Here is a 22,952-nt window from a genome sequence, read left to right as displayed (position 1 = left end):
ACCGTTTCAAAAATGTTTTTAAAGTGAGAACAAACCTATGGTCACCAACATTAACCAGACCACACCTACCCCAGCCACTTGGATTGTCCCTAACCAACCCTCCCCACCGCCCCTGCCATATCCACAGAGCAGCCCCCGGAGGGCCCTTGGGGGCTGCCCGCCCTCCTCCACAGTCCCTGCGGGGCGGGCTCGGCCCAAGGTCCCAGGGCTGCTGTCCTTGACCTCATCCCTGTGTTGGAAACTCTTCTCTCCTGAGCCCCCGGCCTGCAGGGGGAGGAGCCCACCCCTCCTCCAGGCTGACCCAGTCACCCTCCCCCACCCTGAGCCCGGCCTACGGGGCAGGGGCTGTACCTTGGCATCCAGCGGGCCCACCTTCACCCCACACCCCACCCTACACACGCAAGCTGGCGTGAACTTCTTTGTTTATTTATTTAAAACAAACATCTGTGCGCTCCGTACGGGTCTGGCTCCCGGGTGGGCGGGCAGGGGGCCAAGCTGGGTGGGAGAGCAATGGCAGCTGGAGGGGGTGGGGAGGGGGTCCGGCCCCTCACCTGGCCGGTGGGGCCAGCTTCTCCATTCCTGCTACCCAGCCCGCTGCCCCGTGACAGCCCCCTCCCCGGCCCACGACAACGGCTCCCTGTGGGAAACCAGGGTGACGAGGCTCGTCCTAAAGCAAAATGAACAGGTGCCTTGGGTGGGACCTAACCCCGCCCCACAGTCCCAGGCTGGCAGCAGCCACATCCAAACTGGGTGTAAGAGAACAGCCCATTGAGGAGGGCAGGGGTCACCAGGAGAAGTCGGGCGGTACCTGGCAGCCCGGGTCACCCCGTGGCCCTGGGGGTGGTGGGCAGAGCTGGGCAGGGGCAAGGGGCTGGCCAGACCCCAAGGCTTTAAGGCAGAGCAGGGTGAGGGTGTGCGCAGCCCGGGGCCGGGCCAGCCTTTGGCACAGTGAGAGGAGGGCGGGGCTGGCGGGGCCTGACGCCCTTGGTCCTGGACCTCCCACTCCAGGGCCCTGGCAGGCGGGCACTGGGGGCACAGGGTGGGGCCTCAGCCACCGCCCGACTTCCGTTCCCACAGCATGACCTTGACCCACTCCGGCAGTCAGCAGAGCGTGTCCGTGTTGAAGGAGAGCTGGGCCTGGGGGACAGGGACAGGCCTGGCTCGGGCGTCTGGCCCCGCGCCTGCCCCAGGCCGGCCCGCACGCAGGCTCTCCCACCTCTGTCCGCCCTGAGCTTCCTCTCAGTGGTCAGCTCCCCGCGTGGCCTGTCTCTGCCAGGCCGGTGGCTGCTGTCCCCAGGCTGTGCTCCCCCCCACCTCCACTCTGCCTGTCTCTGAAACGCCCTCCGTTTCCAAGCTGTTCTGGGGTCTGTGTGGGTCTGTCTCCTCTGCCTGTGCTCGGGCCTCCTGTGTCCGCTACGGTCCTGAGCATCAGGCGAGTCCCTCTGTTCCCGTGAGCTCAGGACAGCAGGGGTGCCGGGGCCACCCCCCAGCCGCACCCCCAGCCCGAGCCTGGGCTCTCCGGCCGGCTTGGCTGCCCTGACTCTAGGACCCTGCTCACCCTCTCCTCCTCGAAGCTGATGAGGCCCTCGTCCTCCGTGTCCAGGTCCTCGGGCTCGTCGGCCACGAGCGCCCGCAGCTCAGTGGTGGGGGGCCGAGGCCGGAACAAGCTGAGCAGGCGGCCCAGCGGAGACTGCAGCGCCGAGGGGGGCTCTGTCTCCTGCGGCTCCAGGTTGTCACTCTGCTTCTTGGCGAAGTTCACGAACACCTGGCGGGGAAGGGACAGGGGGGTGGGTGTGGGCCAGCCCAGGTGGGCCTGGCGGCCCCGGCCCGGGCACTCACGTTGTCCAGGGTGGTCTGGCTGACGGAGTAGTCCTCGAGGCCCAGCACGCCCACCACCTGCTCCATCTTGCCGAACACCTGCGCCAGCGAGACGTGCTCCGACTTGAGCTGGTACTGCACCTTTGTGTGGTGTCGCTCCTGGCGGGGCACAGAAGTCAGGGGCTGCTCAGGCAGGGCTGCCACTCCCCTGCCCCGCGCCCCGGGGCCCCGCCCACCTTGAGCACGGCCTCTGGGAAGTTCCTGTTGAAGAACCGCACCACGTCCTTCACGTTCTGGCTGCTCTTGGTCCTCACCGTGATCATGTAGCCATCCCCGAACCTGTGGGACAGGCCCTTGGCCCCAGCCCGGCCGCCAGGGGAGCCCAGCTTCCACCCGCCGCGGCCCACAGCCCACCATCCCTGCCGCCCCTGCTGCTCACCGGTTCTTCAGATGCTGGATGCTGCCCAGACAGCGCAGGCGCCCGTTCACCATGATGGCCAGCCGCGTGCACAGTGCCTCGCACTCCTCCATGCTGAGGGCGAGACGCACAGGCTGGCACGGGAGGTGGGGAGGGCCCGATGTGTGGGGGCGGGGGGGGGGGCGTGGGGGCGAGCGGACCTGTGCGAAGTCAGCACCACCGAGCGCCCTGTCTTGATGAGGTCCAAAATGAGGTTCCAGAGGAAGCGCCGAGCCTTAGGGTCCATGCCTGTGGTGGGCTCGTCCTGGGGGCGGTGCCAGGCTCAGCTGCTGTGCCCGTTCACCCAGCTACCCCGCCAGCTGCTTCCTGCCCGGCCCCCCAGAAAAACAAAGGCGGGGCACCCGACCCCCATCCCACCCCCGGGCTCACCAGGAAGACAAAGGCGGGGCACCTGACCCCCATCCCACCCCCGGGCTCACCAGGAAGATGAAGGCGGGGCCCTGACCCCCATCCCACCCCCGGGCCCCCCAGAAAGATAAAGGTAGGGCACTTGACCCCCATCCCACCCCCGGGCTCACCAGGAAGATGAAGGCGGGGCCCTGACCCCCATCCCACCCCCAGGCGCCCCAGAAAAACAAAGGCGGGGCACTTGACCCCCACCCCACCCCGCGGCTCACCAGGAAGATGAAGGCAGGGTACCCGATGAGGGCAATGGCTGTCGACAGCTTCCGCTTGTTGCCTCCGCTGTAGGTGCCGGCAGGCTTGTCAGCGTACTTGGTCAGCTCCAGCTTCTCCAGGGCCCACTTCACCACCTGGGAGGGAGAACGATGTCAGGGGCCCACGCTACACACCAGCCCCTCCCCCACCGGGCGACCCTCACCCGGGCCTCATCCTTCCAGGGGATGCCGCGGAGCCGCGTGTACAGCTGCAGGTGCTCCCGGGCCGTGAGCTCATCGAACAGGGCGTCGAACTGTGGGCAGTAGCCCAGGCTCTGCTGCACCTGGAGCAGCTCCTTGAGCACACTGGGGACACAGCGCCGTCAGCACCAGTCACTGCCGTCGCCCCGCCCACCCAGACACCGCCCGCCCACACCTGTGCCCCACACCTGTGCCCACACCTGTGCCCGTTGACAAAGGCCTCGCCCCCCGTCGTGCTCTCGTCGCCCGTCAGCATCTTGAAGGTGCTGGTCTTGCCCGCGCCATTGACACCCAGGAGGCCAAAGCACTCGCCAGGACGCACGCCCAGGCACAGGCGGTCCACGGCCAGGATGCGTCCGATCTTCCGCGACTTGTACACCTGGCAGAGGTGAGGGGGTGGCCCACTCAGCGGGGCAGGCGGGCCGGCCACCCGGCCCCTGGGCCCCACCCTACCCCGAGCCCCACCCCCGCCCGCCCAGGGCCCACCTTGGTCAGGTTCTCGATTTTGACCATGTCGTTGTCAGCATCCCCCCGCAGCACTCGCTGCCGCTCGCTGGCCACGTCCACGTCGTCCTCCACGGGCTTCGTCGACACGGGCATGCGCCTGGGAGGACAAGGAGGGCAGTGCCCGGCCGGGACCCCCGCCATCGCCCAGTGCTCCCCCCCACCGTGAGTTGCCCGGCGCGCCCCCACTCACTGCGGCTGCCGCAGGAAGTTGTACTGGCACATGATGGTGAGGAGGAAGCCCACGAAGCCCTCGACCGTCATGGCCACCAGGCCCCTGGTGACAATGTCCCACTCGAACGGGGACTTCATCTTGTCAAACTGGCCTGTGGTGTGGGGCAGCTGGTTCAGGGCTGGGCCTGGGGCCTCAGGAGCCCCCGTTCGCTCCCAGGCCTGGAAGCCCCCTCTGCCTCCCCACCCAGGAGCGCACGCTGTCGCCCCCCACCGGCCTCACCGATCTTGGCGTAGTACTCATTGATGTACTCGTTGTAGGCCATCTCCATGAGTCCGTGGCCCAGGTTGTAGTTGGGGAAGATGAGGAAGCAGCTTTTCAGGTAACTGTTGACAACCTTCAGGTCCTGGAGGGTCACGGGGGTCAGGGCACAGCCTCAGCCCCGCTGCGCCGCCCTCCCATCACCCTGCCGTCCCGCCCCACCTTGTCACGCTCAAAGAGCTGCAGTAGGAAGGTGGCCACGGTGGCCGTGATGCCGATGAAAAGGTTGATGACAATAAGAAACACATAGGCCGAGCTGGGGACCTCGAACCAGAAGGAGGCCGGGTACATGATGGGGGTGATGGACCACCTGCGGGTGGCAGGCGGGCAGAGGTCACTGGGTGGCCCGAGCCTGCCCTGCGCCCACTCCCCCCACCCACCCACTCCCCCTTACCCGTAGAGCAGGAAGAGGGAGAGCACGGCGGGGAAGTTGGTGGGTGACGTGTAGGCCGGCAAGTCAAACACAAATAGGATGATGACGCAGCAGGTGGCCGGGACCAGGTAGTTGAGCTACCAGAGCAGGGGTGGCAGGTGAGGGGCCAGGGAGGGGGTGAGGCCTGGGGGTGGGGGGCCCGGGGGCAGAACCGGGGGCCCAGCAGGGGGCGGGGGGACGGGACAGCCAGGGGTCTGGGGGCACACCATGTCCCACACGTAGTTAGCCAGCCAGTAGATGACAGGGTTGCAGCCGCTGACGAACTGCAGGTGCTTGGCCTTGGTGGACTTCTCGGCCACCAGAAAGACCACGAAGCTGGCCGGCACGAAGGACATGGCCACGATGATGAAGATGGCGATGACCACATCCGTGCCCTGCAGCCTGGGGGCAAGGCGGCCCTCAGCCCTGCGCAGCACGCAGTCCCACAGCGGCCCCCCCGCCCCCGCCCGCCCCGGCACCTACAGGTAATCCAGGGAGAGGCTAGCGCTCGTCTTGTTCATGGGGTGGTTGGTGACGGTGATGCCTGCGGCACAGGGAGGGCAGCCTCAGGGGCCTGCTCTGCGCCCGGCCTGGCCCGCCCCCCGCCCCGGCTCACCCACCATAGGCCGCAGGGCTGCCCTTGCTCTTCGGCAGGTTGGCACGCAGGATGGCATTGTTGAGGCTGTTGAGGTAGGTGGGCATGCTGTGGTAGCCCTTGTTGTTATAGAAGACCTGCGGGGAGTACACAGAGACCCCGAGAGCCACGTCGGTCCCTGCAGACCCTGGGCGAGGGCCGGAAGGGACGGGGCCCGGGGCTAAGTGCCGCTCACCTGGGCTGCCCGCCGCACCGCGATCCTCCGCACCATGGCCGGGGCCCGGGCGCCAAACGAGGCTGGGATGGACTTCTGGACGTTGCCGAAGGTGATGGCCCCGTACCTGGGCAGCAAGCCGAGGACCGGTGAGCCAGGCGGGGGACGGGTGTCTGCTCCTTGCCCACGGCCGGCGCGCCCCTCCCGCCCGGCTCACCGGTGCAGCCGGAAGCGGTCGGAAGTGAAGAGCAGGTACTCAGAGACGTTATGGCCGGTGATGTCGGTCAGGATGTCACCCGTGACCACCCGCATCTGGGGCGGGTGCCCGCCCACACTGCCGGGGCAGGAGAAGCCGGTGCCCTGCCCAGAGCAGGTGCAGCGGACGGGCTCCCGCACCAGGCGTGGCAGGGAGGGTGCCGACGTCCAGTTCTCTGTGGGCACAGCGGGCAGAGTCAGCCCAGCCCGTGCTGCCCCGAGCCCCTGGCATCCCCACCAGCCAGTACCTGGAGAGGAGGTGGGCGGCAGGGAGGTGTTCCAGGCCTGCGGCGGGTCCTCGTCCAGGGACACGGGGGAGTCAGACGGGGCAGGCGAGGGTGGGGGCGGCACGAAGTTGGACAGCGGCAGCCCCTGCGTGAAGGACTCTAGGCACATGCTGTCGAAGAACCGCGTGGCCAGCAGGCGCGACTCACCGCTGCTCAGGTTCAGCGTGGGCCCCAGCGAGCCGTTAGCCGGAGACTTAAGCACACACGTGGCGCCCACGCCTGACGGCAGCCGGAAAGTACTCACCAGCTGCTGGGGGCCGGCGTCGGGGGACAGCCGCAATCTGGGAGAGCACAGAGCCAGTCTGGGTTCGGGGACGGGACCCCCCACTCCCAGCTCTCGCACCGGCCCCCGTCCCGCAGGGCAGCCCGTCCCACGGCCTCACCGGTACTCCCGGCGCTCCTCGTTGGCATAGGGTATGAAGTTGCCGCGGGGCTGGGTGTAGTTGTGGTACTGGGAGGGGGACAGGACCAGTGGGGGCAGGTCACCTGGTGGGGTGCACGGGGAAGCCTGAGCAGGTTCCTATGGCCTGCCAGCATCTCCCAGGCCCGGGTCCCCTCTTCCCAATACCCACAGGGCCCAAGCTTGGGGTCTGGACCCCAAGGAGGCAGGAATCCCAGATGAGCCTAGGAGCATGCCCGCCAGCCTCAGGCGCAGCGCCCAGGGCCAGAGCAAGTGCGGGTTCCCCCCATGGCTCCCAAGCAGGGCGGACATCCTGATGCCTGGCCGGGCGGCCGTACCGATCTCTGGGACGGAGAGTGCCACCGTCATAGCCACGCAGACAAAGAAGGCAGGGAGCAGGATCTGAGAGGATAGCGCCTTGGAGTTGCGTCGAGCACAGTGGAAGCGCTTCACCAGGAGCCCGTGGAACTGGCGCACCTTCAGCCACCAGCCCTCCAGCTTGCGGCTGCCCTGGCCGACCCGCAAGAGGGTCTCCGCCTCGGCCTCTGCACGGGAGGGGTTGCTGAGCAGGGGGCCCTAACCACCCTCCAGGGACCCTGCGGCCCCACTTGGACGCCTCCCACCTTGCAAGCTGACGTTGTCAGGGTCCTGCAAGTTGTCACAGAGGGGGCGGTAGTCGCCACAGACGTCGGTGTAGCCGGTCCCCTCGTCACCACGGGCAGAGCCCACCGAGGATGCAGACTGCAGCGACACCTGTGACTGTGCCAGCTCTGCGCACCGGGCCAGGTTGCCAGCGTGACCGTCCCTCGACAATGAGTCCACGGCCCCAGGCAGCACATCTTTCCTGGACTCTTTCACGTCTGCAGCAGCAGAGAAGCCACGGAAGGGGATATGGGGCTCAAGGCTGCCTGCCACCTGCAGGCCTGTTGGGGACCCCAGCCTCCACACTCACCCACCCACACAGGGCCCCAGATCCAGTCTGACCCTGGGGAGATCTGGATCCTTATTCCCACCTAAAACCCTTGGCCCCCACAGACAGAGGAAGAGGGAGGCCCAACTTCGGACCCGGTGGAGTAGGGTGGTGGGGGCGGGGGCAGAGCTGGTCAGTAGCTCCAGAGCCTCTCACCGGCCTCGCTGTTCTCCAGCGACTGGTCCTCCTCCGATACCTTAAGGAACACCTCCTCCAGTGTCGTGTCCATCAGCCCAAAGCTGCTCAGGTGCAGGGCATCCAGACTGCGCTCCAGGTGCTGTGAAAGAGCTGGGTGAGGCCCACCTCAGGGTGGGAGGGGGGACCCCACAGGGAGGGTTGGGCCCACCTCCCCTTCAGCCCCGCCTCCTCCACTGGCCCCACCCCTGAGCCCAGCCCCGCCTCCTCCAACAGTCCCACCTCCTCTTCAGCCCCGCCTCCTCCACTGGTCCCACCCCTGAGCCCAGCCCCGCCTCCTCCAACAGTCCCACCTCCTCTTCAGCCCCGCCTCCTCCCCTGGTCCCACCCCTGAGCCCAGCCCCGCCTCCTCCAACAGTCCCACCTCCTCTTCAGCCCCGCCTCCTCCACTGGCCCCACCACTGAACCCAGCCCCGCCTCCTCCAACAGTCCCACCTCCTCTTCAGCCCCGCCTCCTCCACTGGCCCCACCCCTGAGCCCAGCCCCGCCTCCTCCAACAGTCCCACCTCCTCTTCAGCCCCGCCTCCTCCACTGGCCCCACCCCTGAGCCCAGCCCCGCCTCCTCCAACAGTCCCACCTCCTCTTCAGCCCCGCCTCCTCCATTGGCCCCCCCACTGAGCCCAGGCCCGCCTCCTCCAACAGTCCCACCTCCTCTTCAGCCCCGCCTCCTCCATTGGCCCCCCCACTGAGCCCAGGCCCGCCTCCTCCAGCACTCCCACTTCACCCTGCAGCCCCACCTCTGCTGGCCCTGCCCCTGAGCCCTACCCCGGCTCCGCCTCCTCTACCAGCCCCACGTCCTCTGCTGAACACACCTCCTGGGCAGCTCCACCTCCTACACTGACCTCTCCCCTGAGCCCCACCCCCTCCACCAGCCCAGCCCCACCCCCACACCTGAAAGAGGCGCTCAAAGGCTCCCTTCTTGGCGGCCTCGCTGGGCAGGATGTAAGAGAGCTCGGTGCTGGTGTCCGAGACCAGCAGGCAGGAGGCCACATGTTTGCGGATGAACTGGGAAACCTGGGGCTCGGAGCAGCTGCTCAGCTGGGCCCGACCTGGGGGGCTGGCTGTTGGCCCTGGCTCTGGGAGGGTAGGGAGGGCTTCACTCAGGGGCTGGCGGAGAGTGTGAGCCAGGCCCAACCAGCACCCTGGGCCCACTGGGGCAGCGGTGAGGGCCCAGCCCCTCAACCTCACTGGTCTTGGGAAGGGGTCCGGGGTAGGCAGCCTCAGCACAGACCTTGGGGGTCCCCGGGCTCGGCAGGCTGCTTGACCAGCGTGAGGCGGTAGCCGTCCCCGTAAGCACCCTTGAGAAAGAGCGGGGAGCCACAGCACTTGAGCTTCCCGTGGGAGATGATGGCGATACGGTCCCCAAGCAGGTCGGCCTCGTCCATGTGGTGGGTGGACAGGAGGATGGTGCGGCCTGCGGGAGGTCAAGATTGGGGTCGGGGGGGCGGCAGGGCTGGGCACGGGGCTGCTCACACCCACCCCGCGCCCCGCTCACCTGGCTTGTACTTCAGGATGAGGTCCCAGATGGCGCGGCGTGCGTAGGGGTCCACGCCGGCCGTGGGCTCATCCAGGATGATGGCACGGGAGCCGCCCACGAAGGCGATGGCCACGGAGAGCTTGCGTTTCATGCCGCCGGACAGCGTCTGCACCAGCGAGTGCCGCTTGTTGGAGAGCTCCAGGTCCTCGATCATCCTGAGGGCAGGACAGGGGGTCGGAGCAGCCCGCGGGGAGCCAGCGCCTCTGCCTGCGGCCTCGCCTCCCACCCGAGCCCCACCCACTTGTCCATCTCCTTGCGGATCTCCTCCTGGGCCATGCTCTTGAGCCTCGAGTAGAACCAGAGGTGCTCCTCCACCGTAAGCCGGTCGAAGAGCACGTTGTGCTGGGGACACATGCCCAGGTTCTTGCGGATCTCGTCCATCTCCGTGCGGATGTCGTGCCCGTAGATGGTGGCCGAACCCGATGTCGGTGGGAACAGGCCGGTGAGGATAGACCTGGGCGGGGAGGCGGGGTCACGGTCCCCACCTCCTGCAGGGAGCCCTCCCTGCCGCCCGCTCCGCAGGAGCTCCGGGCCGCGACCCCCCCATACTCACATGGTAGTGGTCTTGCCAGCCCCGTTGTGGCCCAGGAAGGACACCACCTGGTTCTCATAGAGGTTCAGGCTCAGCCTGTTCAAGGCCAGCTTTTTGTCGTTCTTGTAGACCTTGGTAAGCTTGTCCACGCAGACCACCAGCGGCAGGTGGGTGGGCTCCTCTTCCATGCCCCGCGTCTCCTCTGCACCAGGGCCGAGGGTCAGCGCCAGGGGTGCCTCCGGCCGCTGAAGCTCAGCCACTGCCCGTCCCCGCCTTGGTGCCCACTCACCCAAGCGCCGGCTCTCCATGGCACAGGCCTGGTCCTCCTCCATGACGCTGAGGCGGGGCGCGCGAGCCCACGGCCAGCTCCACTCCCACGCTTCTGTCCGCCCGCTGCCCAGCCAGTAGGACTTCTGCAGTGGGAAGTACCAGGGCCGGGGCAGCCCGTACATGCCTATCGGGTAGAGGGGAGGCTGACCCAGGGTCTGGGGTCGCTGTCTACCCCAGGCCATGGGTCCCCCTAGAGACAGCCTCCTCCTCCCCTCCCCCACCCCTCCAAAGGGCTGGTACCTGGGTGCACGGCCTCAATGTACCACGTGAGCACACCGTAGATGACTGCGTCTGCCATCAGCATGGTGACAGCCAGGAGCAGGTTGAAGTCATCCCCTTCCACGGGCGACTGGCTAAACGTGTGCCACTGGATGCCCACGCCTGCCACCTCGTACAGGGCGAAGTACTTGGAGCCCAGGCCAAAGGCTGTCGTGGACATCAGGGACTGAGGAGAACACGGTGGTGTCAGTGGGGGAGAGGAGGCTGGACATCCCCAACCCTGGCCCACCCCCCATGACCCTCACCGCGATGCACTTCTCGAAGGCGGTGATCTTGTCGTGGGCCACCTCCTCACGGATCGCCACGTACATGTAGGGCACGTAGCTCAGGAAGTAGATGATGCCGCCGCAGGCCGAGGCCAGCTTGGCCTTGGAGTACAGCACGGACACCAGGAAACTGGGGGCACGCAGGGCCACAGGCTGTCAGCCACACCTGAAATCTCAGAGCCACACTCGAGGCCCACCCTCCAGCCCGCTGCCAGCCACACAACGCTCACCAGAACATGATGGTGGCCACGGCGTAGACGGCCAGGAAGAGCCAGATGATGATTACGTGGCTGTGCATGAGGACCTTGCCGTACTTGAGGATGGCGGTCAGCGCCGTCACCGAGATGGAGAGCTGCACGAAGCCCGTGATGAACCAGGCCACCCAGTGCACAGCATTGTTCAGGCCCATGGTCTTCATCACCTGTGGGCAGGTGGGGGGGGCATGAGGCCTTGGGACAGGGGCACCAGGAAGGAACACCCTGCCCCTGCCTTGCCAGCCCAGGTCCGGGGAGGGAGGGCTGCCCACAGCTACCCCCCTCACCTAGTCCTCCCCCTTCTCTAACCTCTATCTTTTTTTTTTTTTTTTTTTTTGCGGTATGCGGGCCTCTCACTGTTGTGGCCTCTCCCGTTGTGGAGCACAGGCTCCAGACGCGCAGGCTCAGCGGCCATGGCTCACGGGCCCAGCCGCTCCGCGGCATGTGGGACCTTCCCGGACCGGGGCACGAACCCGCGTCCTCTGCATCGGCAGGTGGACTCTCAACCACTGCGCCACCAGGGAAGCCCTAACCTCTGTCTTTATCGCCCCCATTCCCCACCTCCATCCCTTCTCTCTTCTCCCCTCCCCCATCTCCCCCCTCCATCCCTTTCCCCTCCCCATCTCCCCCACCCCTTCCCCCTCCTTCTCCATGTCTCCTTGCTTGCATCCCTCCCTCCTCCCCCCTCCATCCCTCCCCTCTTCTCCCTCTCCTTCATCTCTTCCGCTCCAACCCCCCACCTCCTTCAGCCGATGCTCCTTCTCCGCCACAATGTGCTGGATGGTCATGGCCACAGAGTAGACCCAGGAAATCACCATGCAGAGCGGCATCATGTGCTCGATGACAAACAGAAAGCTGGGGAGGGGGAGGGGAGGGGCGTGAGGGTGGGGCTCCGCGCCAGCCCCAGGCACCCAGCACTTGGTCCACACTCACTCGTCCCGTGTGTAGCAGGGGTAGGGGAACATCTGCACGTAGTTGCCTGGCTCCACCACGTCGTGGCCCACGAAGGTGTCGATGATGGCACGCTCCATCATGTCTGCAGTGGGCGGCAGTGGTCAGCGGAGGCCGCGCCCCTCCCCCCACGGCCCCAGGGCCGGCCCTCACCCTGGATCCAGACGAAGCCATACAGGAAGTAGAAGCGGCCGCCGGTGTTGGGCCCCGGCCGCCAGTAGGCCCGGCGGATCTCATTGGTTTTCTCGGTGAAGCTGGAGTTCTGGCGGATCTTGTAGTGCACGTGGGGCGGCAGGGAGCCGTCCTTTCGGGTCTGGAAGATCACGCCTGGGACGAGGGGCGGGGCCGAGGAAGGGGACAGGTGAGGGGCGGGGCCGAGGCCCGGGGGCCAAGGGGTGTGGGGCGGGGAGGGACTAGGGAGGGGGGAGGCGGAGGAGCAGGGCCGGGACCTGCCCAGGGGACTGGCTCACTGGCGAACACAGTGACGTTGTCCTGGTAAGCCTGGTTGAGGGTGTAGTTGACAATGCTCTCCTCATCGGGAAAACCCTTGAAGATGTCCACGCTCACCTGCGGGGAGGGAAGGGGCATCCTCAGAGCCCACCCCAGGCACCAGCGGACCGCGGGGCTCGCCCACTCACCTTGGACATGAACTGGATCCAGCCGCAGGCCGCGTTGTCGATGGTGTCCAGCTGCTGCAGGAGGACCGAGCCATTGGGCAGGGAGAAGTTGTCCTGGCGCAGGGCAGGCGGCAGCTCCTCTGGCGACAGGCTCAGTGCCTCCGGGTGCAGCCGCAGCTCTGCCACATACTGGGGGGTGAAGGAGGCCAGCTCAGAGGGTGGCCTGAGGACGGAGTGGGCTCCGGGCCACCCCCACCCCAGCCCAGCACCCCCAGCACCTGCTGCAGCCAGCGCAGGTGTTGCTGCAGCCGGCCCTGCTCCAGGTAGCTGCGGATCTCAGCTGAGATGTTGAGCCAGACCTGGGCGTAGTGAGTCACGTTGCCTACAAGGGCGAAGGTCTCGTTGGCCTGCAGAGGGTGAGGGCAGAGCATGGGACTCGTTCAAGGACCCCGGCCAGCAAGGAGGTTCTTACTCCTTGCCTCCTCCCATGGCTGGGGGCCAGCCACTGGCCAGTCCCCACCAAGCACTAATCTTGGTCTGGCCAGATTCTACCTGGAAGCTCCAAGCCCTCCCCCTCCAGGCCTCTCTTCAGCGCCTCCCCTGAAAGCCCCTCTGCCCAGCTACCAGAGAAGCACGGCCTCCGGTTCCCCCCCAACATACCTTCCCTGCTCCTTTGGGGGACCCCCTCCACGCATCTCTTGGGCAGCCCTGACACTTGGTCCTCATCTTCCCCCATGGTCATCCTAGGGACCCCCTCCACAGCCTCTCCCCTTCCTGGGCCATTTCCAGCCCTGGTTTCTACTACTTCCAGACAGGACCTCTACCCTGGGATGGCCACAGACACCATGCTCTCAGCTGGCCCCAAACCACCCAGCTGCCCCACCCAAATCTCACCCACTGGATGCTGCTCTGGACGGTTTCTGCATGCGGCCCCTCCTCTATCCTCACCAGCACTGCCTGGCCCTGGCCATGTCCAGCCAGGCCAGGACCCTGCACCACACCAGCCATCCAGCGCCTCCCCAAGGCAGCCTCCAAAATGTCCCTGCACCTTGAACCTGCCTACAGGTCCCCTCCCCCACAGAGCCAAGCTGGAGCTGGAGAGCCAGGGCTGCACCCCTCCCATGCCAATTCTACGAACCACACCACCTGCCCCCTTCTGCTCAGGGGTCCCCGGCCTGCAGAACCCTCTGCCCAACTCCTCCAGTTCCTGTTCCAGACGACACATGCAGGCCAAGTACATCACACAGTGGATGCACGCACCTTGAGGATGACGCGATCTGCCTCGGAGCCCGCCGGCGCGTACAGGATCTTGGGGTTGCTGGTCATGAGGTGCACGAGGAGGCCCAGGTTCCGCTGCTCCTTGCTCGTGAAGCCCAGGGAGCTCATGTTGCCCCTCCGCAGCGCCTCAGGCTCGATGGTGCTGGGTGGGTGGTGGGTGAGACCTCAGGGTGGAGCGGGGCGTTGGCGGGGAGGGGCGTGGGGCGGGGCTTCAGAGCAGGTCTGAGTGTCAGTTGACGGAGGTGGAGTGGGGGCAGTGGACCGAGCCCAGGGAGGGGGCGTCAGAAGCAGGCCTGGGGTCAGGCCCCGCCCCCACCTGTCTTCCTCCCAACCCCCCCTTCTCCTGCCACCCACCTACCGGTTGTTGCCACACAGGATGGGCTGCAGGCCCGCCCAGAGCTGCACAAAGGCTGAGCACTGGCCCTGCAGCACGTCCGAGGAGGAGGCCGTGGCTGCAGCGGACGGGGCACCCTCCTCGGACGTGGTGTTGGCGCCCAGGCCTGCCCCAGCCCCGGTGCCGTTGGCCGCCCCGCCAGGGCCGTTGGCCTGGGGCCCAGGAGGCCGGCCCGTGCAGGCACCCTGGGGCAGCAGCAGGGCCAGGGCCGAGAGCACGTCCACGTCCTGCAGAACCGTTTGGGCGTCCAACAGGTCTTCCAGCAGCACCTGCAGCCGCCGGGGAGGGGCTGGCTGCGGCTGGGGGGCCGAGCCGTTGGGGGCATCCAGGCCCAGCTGAGGGGAAACGGGGCAAGTGGGGAAACACAGGCCCAGGGAAGGGAACAGCGTCTGGGGGCTGATCTGCAGATGCGTGACTGAGGTCAGGGTAGACTGAGGAGGACACCCTCAGGGGACACGAGCTGGGAGGAGGGGAGCAGCCTGGGGGGCAGGGGAGCACTGGCCAGGGGCCAGGAGACAGACCGGGGCGAAGGCCTGGAGCAGGGCAGGGGGCACAAGGCACAGCATTCGTAGGGCCACCCACGCACAGCCTCAGGCCAAGGGGTGCCCTGTGACGCCGAGGAGCCCTGGCACCTCCTCCAGCCCAGGCAGCAGATCTGTGGGCCAGCTGGCAGGCAGGGCCTCACCTGCTGGGCGATCTTGGCCACATCCAGTTGGTTCCGGAGCTCAGCGGCCAGCCCAGAAAAGTGCTGGGCACGCACTGCAGCCTGACCTCTGCAGATGGCGTCCCGGTAGCCCTGCAGCACTGTCTCCTGACCCTGGGGCACCGTGAGGATCCGGCCCAACTCCCTGGAGCCTGGCGTGCAAGTGAGCTGCTCCAGGAGGGCAGGGGTCAACAGCAGCTCCTGGGGCAGGGCGCAGGGGAACAGCTGAGAAGGAGCCCCAACCAAGAGGAAACCAAGGGCCTAGCCCAAGATGGGGACCTTGCCCCACCCACTGTGCCAGGTCTGAGACCACCCAGGTTCTACAACAACAGGCTGGGGGTGGGGGGGCGGGTGGGTAGGGATGGAGACGCATCACCATCCCCTCCCCGTGCCAACCACAAACTCCTGGGGACTCTCCCTCACCCCCAAGGGGGCCCCTATCTTACCCACCCAAGCAGAGACACTCACCCAGAAGCAGGCAACGTGTCTCCCATCCCACTAAAACTCCCCCTCACCTCCATCCGGAATAGGGGATTGCTGCCCCGGCGGCTCCAGGGCTCCGGATCCCTGGGGATGCCTGACCCCGCATCCAGGGCAGGTGAAGAGCCAAAAAGCAGGCGATACACCTAGAGCGTGCGGGGGTCATGGCTCAGGCTGGGGGCTCAGGCTGGGGGCCCTGCATTCCCCACCCGAAACCAGGGGAGGGCAGAGCGGAGCGGCCAGGGCTGGGAGCTTCCCCAGGAGCAGACACCTCACCTCGGGCAGGTCCACCTGGGCGGCCAGGAGAGCCTGGGCTGTGCCATCAGGCAGCGACAGGTTCTGTGTCAGGAAATGCCAGAGCTCCCGTGGGTCCCTGACCACCGAGTCCAGAGAGAAGGAGGACACTGGACAGGTAGAAGGATGGAGCTGAAGGCCAGCCCTGCCTGGGGCCGAGGTGCCCTGGACAGCCTCAGAGTTGAGCTCCCGGCACCACAGCTTGGTCACAGTGGCGGGCGGCTCGCCAGGCCCCAAGCACGTGCACCCTGAGAACTCAGAGCCAGCGTGTAGGTAGCAGGACCCGAGGCACACGCAGGCCCAGGGCAGGAAGTGAACGAGCTGGGCTTCAAACCCAGCTGACACTAGAGCTCGGCGCTTGGCTGCCCCCAGCACACGCACTGCCCCACCCACCCAGGGCGCACCTGCAGGTCGATCCAGGTGGCTCTCCCAGGTGTCCAGGCCGGATCTGAGGGCCTCCAGGTGCTGGCGCAGCGCCTCGAGCTCCGAGCCCAGGCTGGGCCTCGCGGGGTCAAACAGGTTGCCCTCCTCCACCACGCGGTTGAGACGCTCCAACAGCTGCGTGACCCTGCACCGCCACCACTGGACGTCATCCGCAGGTCACCAGGCCTGGGATGGGGGGCAGCCGGGGTCCGGGGGGACACTCACGTGGAGTTGGCGTACTGAAGGAAGCCGAACTCGTCCCGCTGGCCATCCGGGCACAGCGACTGCATGACGGGCAGGATGCCGGCGGAGGTGAGGGGTGCTGCTGTGTAGAAGGCTGGGGGGGCCAGGCAGGTGAGAGGGCCCAGGGCGGGGTGGGGGGGAGAGAGGGAGGAATCAAGAAGGGGGAGGGAGACAGAGGCCAAGAAAAGAGATTTAGAGAAAGTCAGGAAGGTAAAGCAGCTTCAGGCAGCAGACGAGAAACAGAGGGCCAAGAGTTCTAGTGCAAATGACCCAGCAGGTCAGAGGTCAAAGGGCATCTCACCATCCCTTCCTGACAACTCCCAGAGCGCCCCCCTTCCCTCAGCCAGTCAAGGCCAAAATGCTCTGACACCTTTCCCGAGAATTCGGATGCGGCACTGCCCACAGGGCCCAGGGGGAGCACGGCGGCCCCTCCTGGGCAGCGACCTCTGACCTCTCTGGCCAGCTGGTTAGCAGAGTGAATGCAGGCGCCCACAAGGGTCTGAGTGGAGAGTGGCCAGGCGCCCCAGCCCAGCAAGGCGGGACCAGGCAACCCCACAGACAGAGGGTTGACCCCGAGGAGCTTGACCTGGGAGCCACTGTGGTCCAGGGGCCTCCACCCTTGACCTCCCCCCACCCCCACCCACCGAGAGCCAGCCGCTCCTGACAGCGGGCAGGGGGCCCTGCAGGACCCAGCTGGCCAGGAGGGGCTGTTAATGCAAGCGAGCGCGTGGGGGAGGGCTCAAGCCGCACCAGGAGGCCCCGCAGGGCTCCCGTGGCTGCCGCCCGGGCCAGCCAGGAGGCGGCGGCCGCGCACTTACAGACTGCATGCAGGCCCGGGAGGAGGACACAGACCGTGCGGGGGAGGGGCAGAACAGAACAGAGGAGAACAGTGAGAAACGGGCGCCTCGGTCACCTCGCAGGTCACCTCGCAGCCGCGTGGCCAGCCACGTCCTCCAGCCCGGCCAGGAGGCATGGCCAGGGCCTGCGCCGGGGGACGGGCACTCAGACTGCACCGGGACGAGCTGTGGGAGCCGGCTGACGCGCGTGCGGTCACGTGCACACGGGACATGCGTGTGTGCTGCAGTGAGGGCCTGCCCTCCCCGCCCATCCGGATGTGCCCGGGCCCCTCCCCCTCCCCCCCAGGACCCTCACCTTCCTTCACAGAGATGGTTGGCTTCTTCTGCCGAAGCCCCAGCAGGATGAAGAAGAGGACCAGAGGGATGAAAATCTCGAAGGCCAAGACCCACTGGAAAGGGCAGGCTGAGTGAGGCCACCTGCCCAGGGCTGGACAGGACAAAGCCAAACCCTCCTCTCCCTACCAGACAGACGTCACCCTCCCCGCAGGGCCAGCCCAGCCCAGCCCGGACCCTCCATGCTCCCCCAGGGGCCACAGAAGGTCAAGCCAGGCCCCCCCAGGGCCACAGAGATCACAGCCCCTTCTTTCCAGGACCTCTTTGAAGAGTGAGAGGGTCAGTGTCATCCGGCTCAAGCAAATCAGGTCTCCCACCCCCAGCCCAGATGCTGCTTGTCACGCTGAAGGCCAGCAGAGACAAATCAGCCAGCTTGTGGTCCACTCGGACCCATGTGTCTGCCCAGCTCATCTTCTCTCCCATCTGCAGGGGCTCCTGGGGAAGATCTCGAGGCAGTCTCTGGACTGGCCTGCAGCTCCCACACTCCCCCAGGGTCAGCCCTCCTTCCCGCCACTATGGTGCCATCACACCCCCACGCAAGGGCCTAGGGGGTGAGGCCTGGCGGCGGGGGAGGCCTGGCTGTAGCCCAGGGCCCCGAGCCTCCCGGAGGACCTGGTCAGGGGTCTGACAGCCCCCAGACCCTGAGGCACAGGTCCCTCCTTCTGCCCTGGCCCCTCTCCCTCAGCCCAGGTGGCTCAGGCGGGCGCGGCGGCCCTGCCTGCCTGGGGCATCAGCTCAGGGCTCCCAGGGCAGTTCCTGCTGCTCCAGGCTGGGTACCAAGGTGAGCCCTGCTCGGAGCTGCTCGGAGTGGCAGAGAAGTACCAGGGTTCCCAGGGGCCCAGACTTCTCTCTGTCTCACTTGGAAAATGGAAGGACTTCGCCATTCTTACCTCCACCTCTCCTGGCTCGGGCAGGGAGGAGTGCAAGGGGGAGGAGGACTTCGGGCCGGCTGCTCTTTGGGGGACCACCCCCCCACCCAACTCTTCCCAGAAGCACCAGTGTTGCTTCACCCTCACCCCCCACCCCAAACAGACTTCAGAGCCCCCAGTCAGTGGCGTTCCCTCTGGCCCAGGGCCCGAGCCCCGGTGCCCCGGGATGGGGGCAGCTGCTGCCCTGTTTACTGGGCTTTGACAATAGAGCTCTGTGGTCTGGAACACCCCGCTGTGTGTCTGCGCCCCACGCCCGCGCCAGCCCGCACCAGCCTCCACCCCCACCCGGAGCCAGGATCCAGCCCAGGGCCAGCCAAGGAGGCACTGTGGACTGGGAGAGGCGCCTGCCACACACACACAGCGCGAGGGTGGCTGTGTGCAAGCGGCACGCGGGAGGCCAGGGTCATGGCCGCGGGGCCAGCCCCAGCTGCACCCGCCCTGCCACCGGGCACCTCCACCAGTAACTGCAGCAACAGGCCTCACTGCCTCCTCATTGCTATAGCAACGGCCGCGCACGCGCTGCTGGGAGGAGGGAGGCCTGCTTGGCGGGCGGGCGGGCAGCCAGAAGGGCATCTGGTTACGGCAGGCAGTACAGGTTCAGCCCCACCTGGGCGCCCCACCCAGCGGCCTGCAAGGTGGTCAAACCCCTGTTCCGCCATGCTGTCCCGCTCTGGGCCCCTCCTCCTGCGTCAAGGGGAGAATAGGTGAGGCCTGAGGGTGGAGGTGCTACCTCCCACTCCAGGGACTTGGTGACAGTGATCTGGTCCCCCCACCAGGAGTAGCCTATGGCCCCAGGGTAGAACGATGTCCGGCTAAGAGGGCACAGGCCACACGGACAGATGGAGAAACCGAGGCACAGAGCTTGGGAAGAGGGAGCAAGCAGGGCACAGAGATCCTTGGTTTCTACTCTCCAGACCAAGCTTTCCACAGGATACAACCCCTCCTCAGCAAGGCACACAGCACGCAGGGTAAAACCTCTGCCAGCCAAGCCCAGGGGTCCAAGTGTGAAGCCCAAGACCCTCCCAGAAAAGTGGGGGACGGTGTCCGACATCTAGCCGGCCCCAGCCCATGGCGTGGGCCCAGCAAGGCCTCAGCCACCCTGGAGGAGGAATTTCTGGTTTGCTGTGGCCACACACCGAGAAGCTCCAGACGCCTAACCATGCCCTGGGAGTGCTGCGGGGCAGGGGCGAGGAAAGTTCTGGGGGAGGTCCAACCTGGCATGCGGGGACGACTCCTGGGTGTAGGTCAGTGGGCACCTCCCACCTGCTTGCCAGGTACCCAAGGAGCCACTCCTCCCTTCCCTGAGCCTTGGGGTCCCCAGTGGACGCTGGGGCCATCACTGGAGCCTCTGCTCCCAGCCCCCAGGGGTGCTTCCTGCCAAGAACTCTGGGGCTGATGCTAGTGCATGCCCGTGTCCCAATGCCCCTTCATCCCCGGATCCCTGCCCCGCTTGTCCCCAGTGACCCAGAACCTGAGGTGGAGGAAGCTGCGCCAGAGGCTGCCCGAGGCTGCAGGACTGATCCATGGAACCCGGTGCCAGGCAGCCCCAGGCGCCCGGGGCAGGGAGCGTACACAACCCTGGCTCCCTGCCAGGGCCAGGTGCCCAGGGGAATCCTGCCAGGCCATGGTGACGATGGCCACCCTGCCCATCTGCAGGCCTGGGTTTCCCACTGTGCACTTCAGAACCCCTCTCAAGGAGGGACCCAGGCAGGAGCTGGTCAGCCCAAGGGGTCCCGGGGCCAGGGGGGACAGGAGCCTCCCAGACCCCAGACGGGCAAGAGGATGCCTCCGCCTCAAGCTCCATCTCCAGACCCTGACCTGCTCTGGGCCCCAGCCTGGAAAATCCCCAGGGCCCAGTCAGGAACCCGAGCTGCCCAGGCCTCTCTGGTGTGTGGCTGCTGCCGGTTGGGCAGGCCAGCAGGAGAGGCCCCGTCCTTCCCAGGGCCAGAGCAGTGACGGTCAGCATGATGACATCCATACCACCCGGCACCGCTCCTCACGGGGGCTTCTGCCCCCGACAGCTGCTATGCCCTGCAACTTCAGGCAGAGGGGAGAGAGCTGGGGTGGTCACAGCTCCAAACAGCAGGGCCCAGTCCCCAGAGGAGGTTGGGTGGGGGAGATCAGAGAGCGCACTAGCTTCAGGGAGGATGGCCCCAAAGGACAAAAGGATGCAGGGACTCGGACTGGCTGAGGCTAGCACAGCAAGGACACTGCCGGTGGTGAGAAAGCAGGAGCAAGGGCTACTGGATGTGGGCGGGGGGGGGGGGGCGGGGGGGGCGGGGAGGTGCCTGCCGAAGGACAGAGGGCTGCTGCACGGAGGGGAGGGACAGGGTCCCTGCAGGGGCGCCAGGGGGCTGGGCCCAGAGACCACAAAGCCTCTGCCCCGGATCCATACACCCAGCCAGCCCTCTGCCCCGGGAAGCAGGGCCTCTCAAGACCCCAGGGTCCCAGGGCCACCTCCCACCCCCGAAGCAGGCCCCGGAGAGCGCGTTGTGGAGGACGCCCGCCCCGTGACTCATCCGAGCACCACGAATGTCAGCGGACGCGGGCGGCGGGCCGGGCACTGCCGAGCCCCCTCCCCGGAGGCCGGAGCGCGACCAGGGGCGGGGGCGGGTGAGGGGTCTCCGGCCCTCCGCCCCGCCTGTCTGGGGTCTGCGCGTGCCCGGCCGGGCCGCCGCACGTGCTCGCAGGGAGCGCGCCGCTGGCCCCGGTGCGCGCAGCCTCCCGCTCCCGCAGGCCCGCGGCGCGCGGGGTCGCTCACCGGGCTCCGGCGCTTCAGCGTCACGTTCTTCCAGAGCAGCAGCTGCAGCTGGTGCAGGAAGCCCATGGCGGGGCCGCGCTCCGGCCGCCTCCGCGCCGCGGCCCGCTCCTCTGCGCGCCCCGCCGCCCGCCACCCGCCGCGCTGCTCGGCATCGCCCGCGCGGGGCGGCGTCTCGGGCGTCCGGGACCGGTTCGGCGCTGGCTCCGCCCCGGCGGCCGTGGCGACAGCCGCTCGCGCCCGCCCCCCTCCTGCGGCGCCCCCGCTTAAAGGGGCCGCCCGGTGCCCGCCGCTCGGGTCCCCCGCCCGCCCCCGTCCGGGCCGTTCCTGGATCTCTGACCCGCCAAGAGTGGCTTTCTGGTCGCCCCCCACCTCGCTAGGCGTTGAAGTGACGCGCCCAAGAGCCCACATCTAAACCGAGACCCCCGACTCACTCCCTTCCAGGGCGCTCTTCTCCCAGGGGCGCCAGGCCCGCGCGCAGCGCCCCACCCCCTTGAAACCCTCCTCCCACAGAGGCACCCCAAGGTCGTCACTGGCCCTGGCCGAGGGCGCCCTGAGGGGATGCTGGGAGCGGTCGTCCCCCACCAGGTCCCCACCTCTACCTTGCCCTCCCCGCAGAAGGGCTGATGGCAGGAATTTCATCTGGACCCAAGAGACAGGTCCCAGTGCCCAGGGCACTTGGGGCCTGGAGGGAGGCAGCCGCCCACCCTTGGGGAGGGGAGCTCCGCCTTGCATGCAGATCCCACCTGTGCACAGGGCGGGCCTTGCTCTCACCGCTTCAAGACTCAGTTTTCCTGCCCCACTGGGTGCAGCCCCGACCTGCACCCCTTACGAGGGGGTGGGGCTGGTGAGAGGGGCTGCAGGTGGGCTGCCCTACCCCTGTAAGAGTCTCCTGCGTTCCTTGTGAATGAGCCGCTTGGTGACCAAGTAGCAGGACTGGCCTGGCTGGGCTCGGCCGGGGCTGCAGCTCCCTGGGCCCAGCGAGGAAGGGAAGGGACCCAGAGAGAGAACTGCTCCCTGCAGCCAGGGTAGGCCGGAGTTCGGGGAGACAGAGGCTGCTCCCTCTGTGAGTGGCTCATTTTTCTCCCTATATGCGAGAGTGAGTCTGGCCTCTGCACAGGGAGTCTGGGGTCCAGTGAATTCCCCAGAGGTGGTTTGGTGCCTGCCAGAGCCAAGCGGCGGGACAGACGACGGCCGGGTCTGAGCCGGGTGGGGAGGTCCATTCCCAGGGAGGCCAGCAGAGGGCAGGCCAGCCCCTGCGGGGAACGGAGGCCTGGCGGTGGGTTCTGATGGCTCTTCCCAGCCTCAGTTTTCCAACTTGGGAACGGGAGGGGCAAGCTGAGTGGTGTCCAGTGTCTGGGCTGCACAGAGAAGTCGCATCCTAAACTGAGTGGCAGATCTGGGGGGCCGCACCTCCCCACCCCGTCCCAGCTCCTTCCTTACAGTTCGAGGAGAAGCAGTCCCAGGAAGAGGGGCAGATCACAATCCCCCAACCACTCCACCCTGCAGCCTGAGGACACTTCCTTCTCCTCGGCCAGTACCAGGGCTAGGGCAGGGCAGGAAGTCACCGGTGGGCCTTTCCCACAAGCCACTGCCAAGGGGGCGGGCAGCTTCCTGCCTCCACCTGCTGCCCACCCCACCTGGGGCAGGGGCGAATGCGCTCCTGGGGCCCTGTCAGCACCACCCAGAGGCTCACGGTCAGCCTCCCCTCCCCCCGCACAGCCTGCCACAAGGGCTTCCTTGGCTGCAGCAGTAACCTTGGCACCTCCTCGAGGCCCATGCTGCCACCAGCCACCAGACAGAGGGAACCACACATCAAAAACCTCGTCACACCCCAGACACCCTGCAGCCTGAGAGTGAAATCCCAAGGCCTTCGACATGGGGCACCTTCCCCCGCCCCAGCCGCGTTTCTGTCCTTGGCCGCTGCTCTCCGCCCCTCGGCCTTTGTGGGGTCGGGGAAGGCTCTCTGCTGCGGTGCCATTCAGTGTGGCTGAAGGAAGCTGGGAGGACAGAGGC

At 67.2% G+C, this 22,952-nt stretch overlaps 1 protein-coding gene across 2 annotated transcripts; it reads right to left on the bottom strand.

Annotated features, from left to right (window-relative positions):
* Positions 1 to 405: 405 nt before the first annotated feature.
* Positions 406 to 21,095, bottom strand: ABCA2 (ATP binding cassette subfamily A member 2). 2 transcript variants are annotated; one of them, XM_081238375.1, is made up of 48 exons: positions 20,940 to 21,036; positions 17,212 to 17,305; positions 16,042 to 16,153; positions 15,798 to 15,961; positions 15,376 to 15,503; positions 15,135 to 15,245; positions 14,602 to 14,820; positions 13,881 to 14,251; positions 13,505 to 13,664; positions 12,523 to 12,651; positions 12,266 to 12,433; positions 12,098 to 12,194; positions 11,781 to 11,954; positions 11,610 to 11,712; positions 11,417 to 11,531; positions 10,653 to 10,843; positions 10,402 to 10,552; positions 10,118 to 10,322; positions 9,837 to 10,001; positions 9,569 to 9,749; positions 9,257 to 9,469; positions 8,974 to 9,170; positions 8,710 to 8,892; positions 8,370 to 8,554; positions 7,440 to 7,560; positions 6,937 to 7,173; positions 6,652 to 6,858; positions 6,297 to 6,399; positions 5,875 to 6,194; positions 5,589 to 5,802; positions 5,393 to 5,498; positions 5,183 to 5,294; positions 5,046 to 5,106; positions 4,790 to 4,964; positions 4,545 to 4,660; positions 4,313 to 4,460; positions 4,112 to 4,235; positions 3,851 to 3,983; positions 3,640 to 3,757; positions 3,354 to 3,532; positions 3,117 to 3,258; positions 2,914 to 3,048; positions 2,437 to 2,540; positions 2,258 to 2,350; positions 2,055 to 2,157; positions 1,840 to 1,977; positions 1,559 to 1,765; positions 406 to 1,137 (listed from the first exon to the last, which is right to left on the bottom strand). In XM_081238375.1, exons 1-48 carry the CDS (start codon positions 21,003 to 21,005, stop codon positions 1,102 to 1,104), a joined length of 7,314 nt encoding a protein of 2,437 aa, XP_081094501.1. In that variant the 5' UTR covers positions 21,006 to 21,036; the 3' UTR covers positions 406 to 1,101. The 2 variants fall into 2 exon arrangements, with proteins under 2 accessions (XP_081094501.1, XP_081094502.1); XM_081238376.1 differs by having other exon boundaries at positions 5,589 to 6,194; positions 20,940 to 21,095.
* Between the last annotated feature and the right edge of the window lie 1,857 nt (positions 21,096 to 22,952).

The sequence above is a fragment of the Mesoplodon bidens genome (genome assembly GCF_964165515.1).
Source record: "Mesoplodon bidens genome assembly, chromosome: 6".
Lineage (NCBI taxonomy): Eukaryota > Metazoa > Chordata > Mammalia > Artiodactyla > Ziphiidae > Mesoplodon > Mesoplodon bidens.
This window is presented reverse-complemented; position numbering and strand designations above follow the sequence as displayed.

Bases quoted from the DNA above. Each gene is read 5' to 3' on its own strand.
- ABCA2 (XM_081238376.1), bottom strand. From the start codon at position 21,005: ATGGGCTTCCTGCACCAGCTGCAGCTGCTGCTCTGGAAGAACGTGACG. The intron at 10,002-10,117 runs GTACCAGCCCTT...TCTACCCGATAG, and splicing joins CATTGAGGCCGTGCACCCAG to GCATGTACGGGCTGCCCCGG. The intron at 4,461-4,544 runs GTAAGGGGGAGT...TGCCACCCGCAG, and splicing joins TCCCTCTTCCTGCTCTACGG to GTGGTCCATCACCCCCATCA.